Source organism: Rhagoletis pomonella, unplaced genomic scaffold (genome assembly GCF_013731165.1).
Source record: "Rhagoletis pomonella isolate Grant_MI unplaced genomic scaffold, Rhpom_1.0 Rhpom_scaffold_00013, whole genome shotgun sequence".
In the NCBI taxonomy this organism is placed as follows: Eukaryota; Metazoa; Arthropoda; class Insecta; order Diptera; family Tephritidae; genus Rhagoletis; species Rhagoletis pomonella.
The window spans coordinates 8,900,935-8,918,795 of NW_023458567.1; the positions used below are offsets into that span (position 1 = coordinate 8,900,935).

At 36.7% G+C, this 17,861-nt stretch overlaps 1 protein-coding gene across 1 annotated transcript; it reads left to right on the forward strand.

Moving 5' to 3' along the window:
* Positions 1 to 1,967: 1,967 nt before the first annotated feature.
* On the forward strand, positions 1,968 to 17,051 carry LOC118748736 (kelch-like protein 1). Its single transcript, XM_036483389.1, has 7 exons — positions 1,968 to 2,239; positions 2,306 to 2,663; positions 7,149 to 7,520; positions 9,900 to 10,207; positions 12,634 to 12,835; positions 16,295 to 16,390; positions 16,458 to 17,051. The coding sequence occupies exons 1-7, from the start codon at positions 2,088 to 2,090 to the stop codon at positions 16,668 to 16,670; spliced, it is 1,701 nt and encodes a 566-aa protein (XP_036339282.1). The 5' UTR covers positions 1,968 to 2,087; the 3' UTR covers positions 16,671 to 17,051.
* Positions 17,052 to 17,861: the final 810 nt, after the last annotated feature.

A 17,861-nucleotide genomic window follows, 5' to 3' on the forward strand; every position in this document is an offset into this window, starting at 1 on the left:
CACCGACAGATATTCCTATTCGAAATGGCAATTCGTTTTTTTTTTTTGTTATGGGGACCACATTCTTTTTATTCCTAACTTAAATTTTAATGATTTTCTGATAGTTCCAAAATACTGAAAGTGTATGCAAATAAATTGTTTAATATACTCGTTTATCACGATGTAGCGAACAAAGTTGGCGTTTGCTTTTGCCGTTTTTGAGCGTTCTCAATTTATAGTAAACAACGCATTTTCTCACATTTTCTTTATTAATTATTTTTATAGATATCATATTTTTACAATTTATAGCAATTAAATTCGTGCTAAGTTGAACCATGCTACTTGGACACGTACATGTAAACACATTCTTAAATGGAATTGCAACTTTGAACCGTGGTACCATAAATCACATTTTGTATGCGAGTTCAGAGTTGTTGAATCGTATTAAGCATGGATATAAATAGGGAGTTCGTCCACACGGTTGTTCCATGCAACTCTGTATGAAGTAAAATATTTAAACAGTTCTATAAATTACATTTATGCTAAGCTTTACTATAAATTTAACAGCTCAGATCATTTTTTCGTGACTGGTTGAGCTTTAATTATTATTTTTGAATGTTGATTAATATCAAGAATTGACACACGTATTAACAGGGTTAAAGCGAAGGTACACTACATGCGTTCGCCGGCAAATGCGTCACGCTGTCAATATCAAATCAAATTTAGCACGTGCGTTTGTATGACAGCTGTTACAGACGACGCCTTTACGAATGCGTTAATGCAGCTGCCTTCGAAAGTAAACCAAGTTGCTACTTTTCTGTTGCGTTCATGCGTTGACATTTCAAATTAAATTTGTGGATATGCTTAGCAGTTGTTTTTTGTTTACAAAACAGTGAGCGGCAAAGCGCAAGGTGTGTAACAGCAAATTTTTTAACGTCGTCAGCGCTCAAACGGATCTACGCAATGCCGCATCAAATAAAAGTATGTACCTTCAGCTTTACATCGGCATGAACGCAGTTTGAAAGTGTGTCTGATCGACTCATTTATTTTGTTGCATATACATTTTTGCGTTTCAAACCAGCGAATTTGTATGGAGCTCTACTATTTACGAGCCTCTCGTAAAATTGCGAGCCAAATTCGATGCGAAAACGCCCTCGTAAACTTCAGTGTTGCCGAGGGGCCGAAATTTGTATACTAGAATATAAAATAAAATAATGAATTTCGTCCACTGACTGTATTGACTTAGGTTTTTTGCAAATTTTCAGCATTTTTAATCGTATTTTAGCCAAAATTGATAGAGACAGGATGGCCGGATGTTATGGAAAATACTACGAAACAAAAATTGCTTCACAAAATTTTGGGTGCTCTGTTAAGCAGTCTTTTTACGCAACTATTTACCCCTTTTCACAAAGGCGGCGTTCCCATAAAAGCCTCGTAAACGTACGAGTTTTACACGGTTTAAGACTTTACGAGTTTAAGGGAAACCCCTATTTGTAATAACGTTGAGCGCATTCGGAAACACTTGTTAAACCAAAATGAACATCAACGTCATAAAATATGTATTTCTATATGGTGGAATCGCTACATTATTAGGCATATCGATTTTTTTACATTCGTAGAAACTCGACTGTGCTTCGACTAATCGATATTCATTGTAATTCGAAACGGAACCTCTACAGTCTTATTTAAAAGCTACATGCAAAAATTTGAACTTTTCGCCAAATTGATTGATTGATTGGTATGTTATTTGCAATTTTCGTATAGTAAAAGTCTGCGAAAGAAATCCAAAACTTATCCAAAACTTTCTAAACGTTAGCGCTATCGGTTAGCGTTTTCCTAAACATAGAATTTGCAAACTTTCGGTGTGTGCCAGAAGGCTTTAATTTTTCAACATTTCCATTGTTTTTTTTTTTTTTGGATAAAAAGAGCAAACATATTTACATGTGTATGTATGCATGATTCTAGTTTAGGATATATGTTTATTTTAGGTGTACGTAAATATCCACACATATTTGGAATCTTCGATACACTGTTCAACAGGTCGGTCCTCGCTCTACCAAAACACAAACCAAATAGGAAATATCAAAGAAGAATCAATACCAGTAGCAATGGCAACAAAAAGTACACGTCAACTACTTCCGGATGTAAATGGCCATGACCTCCCTCATTTCATTAAGAAAGTTCTGAATAATATATGCGACTTCTACGATGAACAGGACCTCATAGATGTAACATTTAAATTGTCTAATCCGACCGCTATGTAAGTGTACCACTGATTTATTTATGCATTTAACATTTTTGTTTTATTTAATTTGGCTTCTCACAGGATTCCAGCACACCGCTTAATACTATCAGCGGCAAGTCCATATTTTAAAGATTTATTCAAAAGCGACAAGGGCCTAACTCCTGTTATCGAAGTAAATGACATAGACAGTGACGCCTTTGAGCGTTCAATAACATTATGCTACACCGGCAAGGCACTCATAACCATCGAAAATGTGGACGCAATGCTGAAGGCAGCAATATATTTGAAGTTGGATGAAGCGGTTGTCGCTTGTGTTGACTATATTTTGCAGCATATAACTGAGTATACACTGCAGCGGGCATATTGCTTAGAGCGTGAAACTCAGTGTGTATCACTGCAAGAGAAACTCTTGGAATATGAAGTAAATAATTTCATGGAGGTGAGTCATATTCAGGATATTCAAGGAAACGCGTAAATGCCTGCAAACTTGTAAATAAACTGGTTTTCCCATAAAAGTTTACGTGGTTAACGTGGCTACGAAGCTTTTTCGCATTTAGAAATCGCAATATTGCTTTTCTTCATGACAAGCAGAGTTACCGGGGTAGTGCACTAAATTTTGAATGCACTGATTGCTCAGAGGTGCGCACTAGCACTCTGTAGGACCTGGGTCCGATCCCTGATGTGTACAACATCTAAATTATAAAAAACTTAACAGTGGCCATCTCTCCTCGGGCAATGGCAAACCTCTGAGGGTATTTCTGCCGTGAAAAAGCTTTTTATCAAAAAACCATTTACCGTTCGGAGGCGGCATAAAACTGTAGGTGAGGGACCTTTGTGTGACATCATCAAGACGCGCACACAAATCGGAGGAGCAGCTCGGCAAAGCAGTAGCAGATGTGTTAGATGCAAATATCTATTTTACTGATCGCGTAAAATTTATTCACTACCAATAAAAGCTTGAGTACTAATTTGCTTCACTATAATTATATTCAGCGGTAGTAAATAAATTTCTACTAAACTTAAATAGTGCAATATTTGAAATCACTACATACATATATACAGTGGTGAAAAAATTAATAGAAAAAAATTTTTTACAAGTTTTAGACATTTTTCTTTGTTTTTTTACTGTTTAATACTTAATTTTTTAGAAAAGTCGAACACATTACATAAAAACAGGATATAAATCAACATTTCAAACCAAGAGGTGGTCTTATTAGCATAAAAGAATAAAAGAAATGCCATCGGTGTTGAACAATATGCAAAAAAAAAATTTGCAAGCTTGGTTCGATTACAAAATTTTGAGTGATCAAATTGAAGTTGTGTGTTTTTCTTTTGCCAAATGCCCTTATTATGAGTTGCAATCGATTTTCGATCTTCGCTGGCTATCGACGATCGAAAGTGAAATTTGTATTATGAGCTATGCAGTTGGCGAATCTCCAAAGTGAGGTCCCTCAGACTGGGGTCCCCGGGATTTACCTGGCGTAGGTGGTCACGCTCATTTGCTAGTACAGCTGCTTCGGCCGGGAAATCTGGGCGGACTACCGCGATACGTCCGGACGGGATGAAGCGAGCCGCTGCGGCAGTGACAACCCTGCGGAACTGGCGTTCGTTAGTATGTACGTCTGTGGGTGTGGGAAGGGCGGCGAAGCTGCTCTCGGTAACATCCGCGAAGCCGTCCCAATCAGCTTTGTTAAAGTTGGTGTAGGTTCGGTGGTCCGCGGGAGCAAAGTCGGTGGGCTTATTGATCGAGATGATTATGAGTAGATGGTCTGATGCTAGTGTTAGCATAGGTAGCCATGATATGCGATTTATCAGACCAGCGCTAGCAATTGTGAGGTCTGGCGAACTGCTGCAGCTACCCACAATCCTGTTGGGGGCGTCGTCGTTCATGGTGCAGAATGTCGAATCGTCTATCTGCTCAGCCAAACGATTTCCCCTACGATCATTGGCCAGGCTTGAGTGCCAGAGATCGTGGTTCGCATTGAAGCAGGCAGCAGGTGACGGGGTATATAGACGTTAAATATTTCGAGCTCGACATCGCCTGACCGGACAGCTATGCCCTGACATTCTAGGGTGGTGTCCCTCGGGTCGATGTCTTCTTCGATAAGCCGATACTGCACTGTGTGGTGTAGGATGAAAGCTAATACGCCACCATTATCTCGCTCGCGATCTTTACGGAGCACATTGTAGGCGGCTCACTATAGGCAAAACACGAGTTTTTTTTCAAAATCGTAGATCTTCGGTTAGAAAAGAGATAATGGAATGAAAATTTTTTAATCGTGAAGATAAATGATTATATAATGTAGGAAAACTATAGAGAAGTTACAACAACAATAACTTAACCCTCAAAATACAGTTCAAAATGTCACTTTTTTTTGAAATTTTAGATTTTGGCTCCCATTCTATTTGAAAACACTATATTTAATACACCATTAGCACTGTTTCTGAGAGATTTCTCTTTATTTTATATTCAGACTCGATTTTTGGGACATTGGATGCTGTACCCGAGTGACCAGATTGGAAAAAGAAAAGCTTCCTTGAAACTCTAATAAGTCGTAAACTATCAGCTTTCACAAAAAATTTTATATAATAAAAATTGTTATACTGGTCGATATCTTTACGAAAGTGCAGCATTTAACCCTTTAATGCAGAGTCTGTCATATATGAGACGCTTTTTAACCCTTTCAAGGCAGAGGCAAAATGGTTCTCAACATCCATTGAACGTGCTTTTTCTCATGTTGACGTAGATATTAATCGTAGAAAATTTTTCCATAGTAAAATAATAATAATTATAAATAATTTCAAAAAAAGTGACAAATTGAACGGTATTTTGAGGGTTAAGTTATTGTTGTTGTAACTTCTCTATAGTTTTCCTTTATTATATGATCATTTATCTTCACGATAAATTTAATTTTTCATTCCATTATCTCTTTTCTAAGCGAAGATCTACGATTTTGAAAAAAACTCATGTTTTGCTGCTGCCCAGAGGAGCTTCTCGGAGCCGTGCAGGCTCTTCGGGTGCTGGGTGCATTGCGCGAGCGGGTAGCCGTGGAGGCTGATTGTGCCGTTTGGCTTGAGCAGCAGGGAACCACATAGCTTGTGGTCCTCCCCGGTGAGACCTAAGACTAGAGCAGGTACTTAGGTGACTCCATCCGTTGCATGAGTTGCACCTAACCGAAGTGGAGTTTGGATGCAGCCGATTCTGGCAAACATGGTAGAAATATGTTTCTGGTCCGGGGTTGGGCTCAATGCCCGGCCGGAGAAGAAGGATGCGGAGCAATCCGGGTGCAAGGAGTTGCTCCATGGACGAACAATGATTGAAGGGTATCGCCGATCTAAGCGGGGTTAGGTCGCCGAAACAACAGCCCTTGGTCTGGTAAAATCCGAGTCATTCCGGTACGTAGAACCGGCTGTCGTGGGAATGAAACTCGGTACGCCCGAAACTCGGTGCGAATGTTGTAAGCAGGGTTAGGATTTTAAGGCATTTGCCTATTTTGTGTGCTTAGTCGTTTCTGCAAACAAATTAAAGAATCTCATGTTTCATGTCTTCCTTGATTAAAACTTTAAATTTTAGTGTCGCATTTTTTTGCCTTTTTGACTATATTGCCTTTTTCTGCCTTTTCCGCATGTTTTGCCTTTTTTATATTTATCTCTTCATAGAAGTTCGCTGTATTGTACCAATCGTGTGACTACAAAAAAATTGTCTTCTCAAATTTTTTTCATTTTGTACCAACAGCCCGCATGTACAAATCTGTACAACAGTACCAGTCGTAAAACAATTAATTAAAATTTGCAATATTAAAAAAAAAAAAATTCAACAAAATTTCGTAAAAATTTCGAGATTTATTAATTAGATTTCCTAGAAAGATTCTGAGTATGTAGTTTTCTAGCCCATTGAATTCTAGTAGAAAAAAGTACACGTTTCAAATGGCTAAAAACTATGGTTGGTTTTTAGAATTTTTAAAAACGCTCGAAATTTTTACGAAAGCTTTTGAATATTCCAAAAAGTTGGAAACTTGGATTTACACATGTTTTGTTAAAAAATGTACTATATTTTTATAAAAAAATAACCAAAATTAAGTAAAAACAAAAGTAAGTTGTTAAAACTTGGCAAAAAGTGGTTAATATAATAATAATAATAGATTGGCGCTTACACATATGTTAGTGTTTGGCCGAGCTTCTCCTCCGACTTGTTGCGTGAGCCTTGATGTTGTCACACAAAGCGGAGGGACCTACAGTTTTACGACGACTCCGAACGGCGATTGTATTTTTATGAGAAGCTGTTTTTCATGGCAGAAATACACTCGGAGGTTTGCCATTGCCTGCCGAGGGACGACCGCTGTTAAGAAAAAAACCTTTTTTCTATATTTTTCAGCAATGTTGCAAAAAGTGGTTAGGCTATAATTTTTTGACCACTATTTGTATTTTTTTATATATTTATTTGGACATACATATACAGTGAAAGCTCCCATAAGCGGACACCGATGGTCACCTACTTTTTGCCCGCTTATGAGAATTTCGTAAAAAATAACATTAAAATTAAATTAAAAAAATTGAAATCGCGGGTTTCTACATTAAAAATAAACTCAAATTTATGGCGTTTTCATTCCTATCTACAAATTTATTGCCCGCTTCGCTCAAGTAGAAAGAAGAGGGCAAGGAAAAGGCAGCACATTTTCTAGTAAACAAAGTAGCTTTGAATATGGACTATTTTCTTGTGTACATATAGTACATAGTATGTATATCGACTGCTGAGTGGACCTATCTCGGCAGCCAGTTCGAAAACGCTCTATCTCAAAAAACTTTTCAAAAAAAGGAATTTTGCAATATTAATGTAAACTGAAAATTTAGTGCATTACCCGTAACTCTGATGGCAAACTTTCGTGGTACAGGTGTCATATTGTTCCACATGCCTTTTTTTCAGATGAGCAAAAGTCCCGAGTTCCTTAGTTTCGAAGCTGATAAATTACATGCTATTATAGAGAACAATAATTTGAATGTGCCTTGCGAAGAAGATGCTTTTCATGCTATTAAACGTTGGTATGAGTACGATGCTCCTGGGCGGCAACAGAAACTACCAGATTTAATCGGTTGTTTACGACTGACACAAATTGAAATGAGTTTCTTAATGGAAAACGTTCAATCATTGCCTGGATGTGAGGTATTGGCGTTGAGAGCAATATCGTGGATTGGTATACCTGCAAACCGAACAAAAATATCGTTGAAGTTCACAGCACCACGAGAAAATGTATGTAAATTGCTGGGAGAGACAACTTTGCTGGCGGTAAAATATGCTGTAAGTGTTATCGGATAGTAAATTTACTATATCATATCATATCGATGATCCTCTGCAATAACGGCACAGTTCAAAAAAACAAAAACCCTTACCACTGTTAATTGGCTCATGTCTCTAATCCTTACTATTTACGTAAGTGGAGCATGGATTAGAGACATGAGCCTCTTAAAAGTAGTAAGGGTTTTAGTTTTTTGAAATTTGAATTGTGTCGTTATTGCTAAGGACCATCGATATATGTATAAGGTCCTTTCAAGGATATATGTATATATGTAGATGCCTTCTGACGTGCCTTGGTGAGGGCTCCTCTGCAAGCAAGTGTCTGTTCGGGTGTCCACGTCTGTGGCTCCCTCCTAAGAATTGTTTGCAGAGCATTCTGTTGTGCTCCTTTATGGGCAGCATTTTCACCGTAGGAATTGGTGTGTCATTAACGTGAATGCCCAGCGGTAGTCTCCCTTGTTTTCAACAGAGATGCTCATTCCATTATTTCGTAAGGAAAAAGTGAAAAAGCAGGCTGTAAAATATCAGTTGTCAAAACTCCTTGGACAGTACTATTCACACACCCTAAATAATAGCAATTTATTTCTTGGCCGTTTACTTAAAAGGTCCTTACTTAGCTTGATACATTGAAATGAGAAATAAGCATGATTTTTAAAATTAAGCTTGGAAAACCTGAATAAGCAAAATAAGCAATTCCAAGCAAAACCCCTGTTTATATCTAATAATTCGGGTTTTCTAGTAAAAAGTGAATTTTCATATATCAATTCTGGTTTTTCGTGAAATTTTTAAAAAATTCTAAGGTAAGCATGTAAGCAAAAATATATCTAATAAAAAAATTCAGTCACGTAAATTTTCAGATAAAGTTATTCTATCATTCTTAGCATCGCCGCATATTTCTAGCGTTAACTTCGAAATTACGTGAGTTTTTCTGATTTTCTTTATGGGTGTTTTTAACTAATACGGTTGGTTTTTAAGTAAGCATGTAATTTTAAATAAATACTTTTTTTTATTTTCATGCAAATCGCTAAAAATTCTAAAATATGCATGCAATCAATAAAACCAATCTCGACGTGCTAGATAAACCCAAGCTGTGTTTTTATTTAACATACCCAGCAAACACAGTCTCTAACGTTATCGAAACATTTTGTTTTACAATTTTGTTCGCTAATGTTTCTCGAAGGAAGGAGAACTATGATAGAATTGGATGAATGATTAGAAAAACACTAGACATTAGAAAACAATTAGAATTCAACGTTAGAATACGATTTGAGAACTAAGTCCTCTTTTTTTAGAGAATGCTATAATTCTCGACAGATTATCTAATCGTCTTCTAATCTTCTACCTTAGAGTAAACACATTAGAATTCAAATCGGTTTCTAATCGAAGGGGGAACAATTTTGAATATATATAAAGAAAGTAATAAATATTTCAAATGGAAACGGCGAAAAGCACATCATTTACATCATTTCCGTCGATTCAGTGCCAAATTTTGACGTTTTGTTAAGAAATCTGCAATGTATGTAGGTTTGCAAATCGCACAGATTTCAAATCGTCCGATTTGCAGCACATGCCCATATATTCCAAATTGGAAGAAGGACTTGGTTTCACTTCGAATTTCCAATTGGTGTCAGTTGGCACAGAAGAACAACGACTCGAGTGCTTTGTTGAATTCGGCCAAAATCGCTTGGGCAGCTACAGCGGCAAACAATAAGAGGAAGACATAGAAGTGGTAACGATTACTGGCAGTCAAACCAAATCGGTAACGAGCAGAATAGACCTACCGGAAAAACTTTAACCACGAAATAATTAGTTTATGTAGTTTTATTGGCACAGCGTGCAGGGCATGTATGTAGGCTTCACCCCAGCCAGCAAGATAACTTACATTTTACGAACACGAGGGACACTCGATCGGCGAAAAGTTAGAGAAAGGCTCGTGAACAATAAAACAAAAACAAGATAAAAGAGAGAGGCTTGTAGTAATTTGTCAGCACAAGAAAAATTTTCCATCTTTTGGAAATTTTTCTTGAACCACAATATTTTATAATATTTAATAATATTCGCATACGAATGCTTTTTCGATCCGTTTACGACTGTCCGTAGGCGATCGACAATATCAAGCGAAAAAGTACTCGAAAACGAATCGTAAACGGCTATCATAAACGACTTTTTAGCCCGCTTTTCTTCAAGAAAATATCCAGTTTCGAGTTCGTTTACGATGATTTTGCTGGCTGGGACTAAGACAGCCCTCATGTAAAATTTAGGTTTTCGCTGCATTCTATGTAACTTTTCTTCGCTAGATATTTTATAAATATGTGTTTTAATTTCATGAATATTTGTTAAAATATGTATTAATACATACATGCGTGTGTATGTATAATGCAGGGCTGTAAAGGCACAATTTTCCAATATGACCAAACTGAAGATGAATGGCACAAATACGCTGAAGTAGAACATGATGCAAGCGAGTACGGAATGGTTCTTATGGAAGACAATATTATTTACATTGGTGGTGTACGAGATGGCAAAGCAACTAACGGTGTTAAAAGCTGGAGCTTAAAAACGAGAACGTGGAGGACGTTGCCTTCAATGCTTCAACAAAGAAAGTGGCGAAGTGCTGTACTATTAAATGGAAATGTATACGCAATTGGTGGACATAGCTCAGATGGAGAATATTCGAAGTCTGTGGAAAAGTAAGTATTTATGAAAATATGAAGCTTTTTTAATATTTCATAACGAAGCAGATAATATTTTGTATTCTTTAGTGTCAAAGCAAATCCTTTGAAATATTTGATTAAAGTATCCAATTAATGTATTTAGTGGCCCAATTTTGTATGGCGACTGATAGCCGATGGCCAACCATATACAAAAATTCTCATTACGTATGGCAACTGGCTACTGCCCGTCGGCTACTGAGTCTAGTAGCGCAAATTTCTGTTTCCCGTTTGTGACGATTTTGTTATTTGTTTACATAATTTGTTAAACGCATTGGAGCAAAGTTGCCAATTACTTCGAAATGTACATGTCAAAAAAAGTAAATTCGGATGTTGTCTGCGGTTTTCTGTATACTGAGATTAATCGCTTTACATAATACAAAGTACGATACTGGTAGCCAGGGCTACTAGACCATAATAATAAATATTAAATATTTTGCAAGTAAAGTAGTCTAAGCTCGGACAAACCCCAACTATATATATCCGTTGCTAGCTAGTTAGAAAATGGACATTTTTTCCAGCTTTGTCTATGTAAATTAGAGGGCTGCTCAAATGGTTATACTTTTACTGTAAGTATTGCACACTGAAATGCACTTGACAATAAATGAAGTGAAACTCATGGTTTGCTCGCAATCAAAACAAATACTGTAGTGTCGCTGCTGGCTATCGGTACCGCAATAGCAGTATTTGTTTAATGGTTTTGAATAAACTCAATTTTTTTTAATTTAGTTAAATTATACAGAAGTTTTTTGTGCATTAAATACTATAAAGTGAGAGTTTTAAGAAATCTCCAGCAATAACAATTAAAATATTTTTGAGGTGCTTGAAAAGGGTGGCCACGGTCACCTGTTTCAAACGTTAAACTCAAATTATTTAAGCGAAACTTATTACTTCAGCTGCGACATGCTTGCAATAAATATTTAACGCCACGGTAAAGGTGGTATATGGCGGGTACAGAAAACGAAACGACTAATGCAAAGGCGGGAATATAAACAAAAACAAAGATAACGATACAGGACGCGGCCCACCACGAAGCTACGCAAATTTAATGTTTGGAAGAGCAAAAATGTCAATTGATCTTATTTCGCTTTTGAAAAGGTAATAATGTCAATTGGCTTTATTTCGCACCAGTGTGCAAAATAGTGTCAATTGACCCCATTTCCTTTGATCTTGCTACCTGCCACCAAACGCACATAGCTGTCCAATATAAATTGTTTCATATTTCTTCTTTTGCAACGACTGTAACTGAAGTAAATATAATTGAATACGTTGCTAAACACGTTTGTGGGAGCAAAATATTCATTAGCATTCTATATGTTAGTGAAGAATAATACCCAATTATCTTTAAAAAGAATACATTTTAAGTTGGGTGTACTATCCTGTTATGAACGCATATTGAGTGCTGATTTCTGGCCAGTAAATGTGGTCGCGTGCCATTTTCGTTTTTTTGTTTTAAAAAAACCCGTGTCATCTAACCAAACTGCTTAGCTTCACCTCAACATGACAATAAACACTTGAAACATTTTTTTCATAACGCGTCGCGATTTAGTCTGCAGTGACCAATGACCTTTGGATCAATCAGGACGACTGTGAGGTCTCAAGATCCTTGTGGCCGCGACTCAATAGGAGTCGTACTGCTGCTACCGGTGTCATCACGGGCACTGTGCTATAGCACCAATGCTCCCACCGATGACGTATACCAACAAGCTCCCTCTGCAGAAGTTGTCGGCATGAGGATGAAGAAGAATTTATTCACAACTTATGTCAATGTCCAGCTCTCTAGACAAAGCGTCTCAAGCATTTGGGATCACGCTTTTTCAATAGCTTGGGGGAGATAGCGGAGGTGAATACATCGAACATCCACGGCTTCATCCGGCATAGTAAATGGGTGGATAGACTTTATACTTACGCGCGCACTGCTAACCACTACAACCACAGCAGCCTCCTCTGCTTTGGAAAGACCAGGTGGAGAAGGACTTGGCTTCACTTGGCGTTTCCAATTGTCGCCAGTTGGTACAGAAGAGAAATGACTGGCGTGCTGTTTTGGACTCGGCCAAAATTGCTTAGCCGGTTACAGCGCCAATAAAGAAAAAGAAGAAAGTTGAAAACACGATGTAGAAAAAACAAGTAGGTATTCAATCCCTGTGGAGGGTTTTGGAGCGGCACTCGGTTGAAAAGGAACATTGTACCCGTCTTTTCTTACACAGTAGAACAGCAATTCTTGGGTCTCAACCAAATTAAATATGTCCAAGCTTTATTATCCATACGTGGTAGTCAAAATCCAAGCGGATTTGGCTATGTTTGTGTCAAATTCCCTTGTAGAACATTTTGCTTCTGAGAGCCAGATACCTATGCATGTATATTTATCAATTACATCAAAAATTTAATTACCAACCCGTTTTTAGGTATTCACCCGGTAGCGAATGGAAATTAGTTAGCAGCATGATTACGCCACGAAGTCAAGCTGGTGCAGTGGCTTTGAATGACAAAATTTTTGTTATGGGCGGCTTTAATGGATACCGTTTAAAATCTGTTGAATGTTACGACCCATCTTCGAATATTTGGACACAGTGCGAGTATATGAATAAAGCTCATGATTTACCTGGGGTAAGTACAAATTTATTTACGTATTTACGTACAAATACAGGGTGGGCCAAATAAGACCTACCATCCATAGTTCATAGGTCCATAGTTTGGAACCACAAATTAGGATGCTGCTCTGCCGTTGGCCACAAAAAGTTGTCAATCATTGTTCTGTAAGAAGCCCCAGAAATCGTTTCTGGCGTTTCGCACCAAACAATGCAACTGGATGGGGGTAACTGGTGCTGGTGTGTTGCCCTTGGATTTTCAGAGCCCCACCATCTACAGTTTTACTTGGAAATGCGCTTCATCCGACATCAAAACATTACCTAAAAAATCAATTTGTGTGGCTAATTGTATAAAATGAATAGCGTATTGTAGTCGTTGTTGGTGGTTCTGCTGTAAGTATCCATTATGATTTTGCAAGAGGTTAACTATACCATGCATAAAGAAAATAACAATAATATTAAAAAATAAAGAAGTTAAACGTGTTTAACATTGGTTGGTATTATTTGGCCCACCCTGTACATGCACATGTATATGAAATTAAACGATCCCACCCGACTCAAAAACTTATGTTAGCGGATGTTGCGAGTTTACGATAGTTTCTCTTATCCTCAAGCTCCACCTCACCTAAGAGTCTCGTATTTCAAACAGAAGTTTGTATTTTTACTTTTATATCCGTTGCCTGTATCGAGTATGTATTTATTAATTTTATAAGTTTTCTCTTACTTTTTTTGGACAAAATATTCGAAAAGTATATAGAAGGAGACATCGCTTTAATAAAAATTATGTTAGAATTTTACAACACATTAAAAAAGTAAAATATCAAAAGTAAGTAAATGTAATTTGAGCATAAATTCATATGTAGGTATATTTACATTAGGATGGTCCAAAAAAAAGTTAAGTCGACATTTTACCGCTCTCACCCCCCAAGGAAAAATTATACCCCTGTTTTTTCTTTTATTTTGAAATCAAAAAAATATTTAGAGGTCGCCCAAAGCGCTCAAAGTTTTCCATGTATTTGATATGGCGAATAAAAAAAGTTTTCGTAGAAATGGTATAGAATTTTTGAAAATCAATATTTTTTAGTCGGAAAACTTTTTTTCTCTTCAGGAGACTGCCAATAATAAAACCCAATTCTTTATTATATAATTTTTTGATACTAACGATTTTTTATGGGTCTCACATTGCATATTTTGAGGTTTTTACATTTATATATGTATGAAAAAAAAACGATGTACGAAATATGTACACATCGAGCCCTAATTGCGATTTTATCGTAAGCGACAAATTATCGAAAACATTGTTTTTGTTGCAAATAGGTTATAAATACTAGTTACAACGTCCTGCACAATCACAGACTTTGAATATTTACCGTTACGGAAAGAAAGCAAAATGAATTTTATCGTTTGCTTTGTTTACACTTTTGAATTCCTACAATTTTATCGCAAGCGACACTGTGTGTACATAACTTAATTGTAAATAGCTGTTCGAACTGTGCTTTTAACCAAAGTTCCATCGGCACTTGCTACAACTGAAGGTTTAAAAATCAGCTTCTTTCCCTCACCAAAATTAGGTGCAATCTGCCATTATGCAATTGCAGCTACAGTCAGTAAGTGCAGCGTGGCTCGTCTGGCGGGGTCTTTTTTAAAACTCGTGCTTTGTCAATGGGTTATAAGATTTAAAAGCGTACCAGAAAGTTGAAAAACAAACACCTAACGGTGCTTATATTCCTATTGTATGCACTGGTATAGGAAAAATTGGAACTGAATTCGAAATTGCCATTTTAACACCACCGCTTATACGGCCATATGGATTCACGCTTTCGAAATTATTTCATTTTACCGTTTATCTCCTTTCAAATTGCTGATCAGATTTTGAATTATCACTTTTGCTTATCATAACTTTTGCATTTCAGTCTTTTTTTTTATATAAAATTTTAGTGTTTGATTAAAAGTTTTCGTTTAGCAATTTTTTTCTCTCCAATAACTAGGTTTAAAACGCACGACGAGTCGAGGAATATAACAACAGATTTCGAAACTTGCCAAAAATGTCCCTAATATGAAGATTTTGGCACTGAACGTATTCTAGTCAAGGATTAAATTTTACTTTTTTCTGATTCTTTAAAAAAAAAGACGTGAAAAAATACCAAATAGTAGCGCCAATGTGGTCGTTTTAGTTTGTAGAGAATTGAATGAGCTTAAACTCTGCATCCACGAAGACAACTTGTGGACTATCTAGTAGATGTGCCAAACAGTTAAAGTTTAAAATCCCTGAAGGGAAACCGCGGACTAGTGAATCAAATTTCTAGTTCCGTACTAGGTCTTTATCGCCAAAAAGGAACTAGTCCGATAGGAACTAGATCCCCACCAGTCCAAAATCGGCGAAAAGTGGTACTTTTAAGAAACTAATTTTTTCAGATTTTTTCACTAGAAATCTTTATCTAAAGTGACGAATTTAGAAATGGTTCGGAATTATAGAAAAAGGGATGCAGAACGAACTTGATCCTATTTGTCGAATTTAGAACTATTTCGGAACTATCGAATAATGGATCCAGCGGGGAGTTTGTTTACTTTACATAGATATGTGTTCGGCGGCTTTTTCGTTCAAATGCGCTTCAATTCTGTGCTTCGCAGATGCTATTTCATAGTTTGGTAATACAAAACAAAGCTTTGTGTTAACATGCTAACATCTTGGGGCCGTCTGGAATCTAACCAATAACAGCGAGCACCTCTGCAAACTCTGCTACAGCCAAAGGTGTGTAAACGTACATTTCTTACAATCATTCAAACAAATTTAATTTAAAATTTGAAAAAATGTTTCTTTGAAAATAATGTAAAATCGCACACGGAAGAACCGAAAAGATTGAAAAATCATAATACCTTTTTCTTTCGTCTGTCGATTTTAGAACTGGTTCGGAACTATAGAATTTAGGACTAGTTCGGAACTATCGAAAAAGGGATGCAGCGGGGGGCAATTACACTTCCTAGGACATCGCCATGTTAAATTCGCCAGTTGCTTGCATGCAAAAGAGATTTATCGCGAACCAGTACTGGGTCTAAATGTACTAGAAGCGCCCCAGTTCAGAACTAGAGATTTTCCCCACAGGGATATGTTGAGCTTATTCTGCTGATTGACAATGTTTATATTTAATTGACTTAAAATTCAGTTTTTTTCAAAAAATCCTTAAAGTACCCGCACTCCTTCGTTTATAAATATCCAAATTATACAACATAAAAGCTATCGCAAGCGCCAATTCTTTGATAACTTTCCTCTCAGCATGTTCTGGAAAAATATCGTAAGCGCCATTTTACCTTTAGAAAATAAGGTATGCAAAAAATAAATAGTCCCATTAGAAAGTTATCATTCAATAAGGAGAATTAAAAAAAACCTCTCCTGTAAAATTTACCTTTTGTCGCTTTCGATAAAATCATAATCAGAGGTCGATATGTCCTAATGTATGCATAAAACTTCACATTTTAGGCAGCCGTACACGATGGATGCATATACGTTTTAGGAGGTAATTGGGAAGATAAAACAGTCGAGCGTTATCACCCTGAAAGTGACAAATGGACAAAGGTTGGTTGAAATAGTTACACCAAAAATTTAAAAACGCCAAAACACAATTTTTTATTACTTCTCATAGATGTGCTCTTTGAATGTTGGACGTAGTGGAATGGGTTGTGTTTTTGTAGGTGATAAACTGTGGGCTGTCGGAGGTCAACAAAACTATACATTTACAAATGCCGTATCAGTTTACTATGCCGAATATGATGAATGGGTCGAAAAGAAACCAATACCTGAAGCAGGTCGATACAGGTGTTATGTTGTGCCTAAAGCTTTACTTCAATGTGAATAAGAGATAAGGAAATTTACAAAGTACTTAGTTGAAGACTTACTAGAGATCAATGTATTTATTTTGCTAACGCAACTTTTAATTTTCAGCTTATCTTGAACATGAATTTTAGTTTAATGGTTTCTATTACTTTAAAATATGTTTGTTTGTAAAATGCGTTTTTTAAATATATAGTAAATATATCCAACAAGGTAGAAGTGATTTTGATGGTTCTCCGTTTTGGACTGCGACTGGAATATCAAATAAATAATAGATATTCGAAATCGTATTAAAGGAATCGGTTTCTTTTTCTTTTTCTAACACTATATATCGATGGCTGAGTGGAAGATCGACTTATCTCGACAGCCAATTCGAAAACAGCCTATCTCAGAAAACTTTGCAAGAATGCCCTACTTCAGAATTTGATTGAGAACGCCCTTTTTCAGAATTCAGTTCATAAACGCCCTATCTCAAACGAAAATACATTAGGGTTATTCCCGGAGTCTTGCACGTAGCACGGAATATATCAAATGCAAAAATACTATTCCAAATTTGCAAGAGTACGAGAGCCCCTCATCGCAAAATAGTAGCATGCATTGGTAGAGAACAGCGAAGTTCTGTATCAAATACTATACCAAGATACAGCAAAAAAAGATGAAGTGAGCGAAATTAGAGTAATGAGAGAAATATGTAGCAATTCCAACAACAAAACAACTAGCAAAGAGTCGTATTTATCTTGCTATGCTTTTTTGCAAAATATATACATACATGGGCTTCGACGTTGCATATTTTGCAGCGATAGGAAATGATGTTTCCCATGTATTTTGTTGTTGTGTATTTGCAAGTTATGCAATCTGTGCTACGTGCAACAACTTTGCGAAATTTCGAGAATACTCCTATTGAAAATGTGCTGGGATAGTGCGTTTTTGAACCGAATTCTGAGATAGGGTCTTTTTCAATCAAATTTTAAAATAGGGCGTTCTTCAACCAAATTCAGAAATAGGGCGTTGTTGAAAAATTTTCTGAGATAGGGCGTTTTCGAACTGGCTGCCGAGATAGGTCGATCTTCCATCGATATAGTCGGCTACAAAGAGAGCTAAATTTGATTGAGTTAGCGCCTTCCTATATTTAATTTTAAAGTAACGATATATGCCTACTAGAAGTGTCGAATGAAAATAAATCATTCTTTGTGAACTTCTATTACCCAGCTTCACC

Coding starts and splice junctions, on each gene's coding strand:
- LOC118748736 (XM_036483389.1), top strand. CDS start 2,088: ATGGCAACAAAAAGTACACGTCAACTACTTCCGGATGTAAATGGCCAT. Junction 2,240..2,305: donor TTGTCTAATCCGACCGCTAT/GTAAGTGTACCA, acceptor GGCTTCTCACAG/GATTCCAGCACACCGCTTAA. Junction 16,391..16,457: donor AAAGTGACAAATGGACAAAG/GTTGGTTGAAAT, acceptor TACTTCTCATAG/ATGTGCTCTTTGAATGTTGG.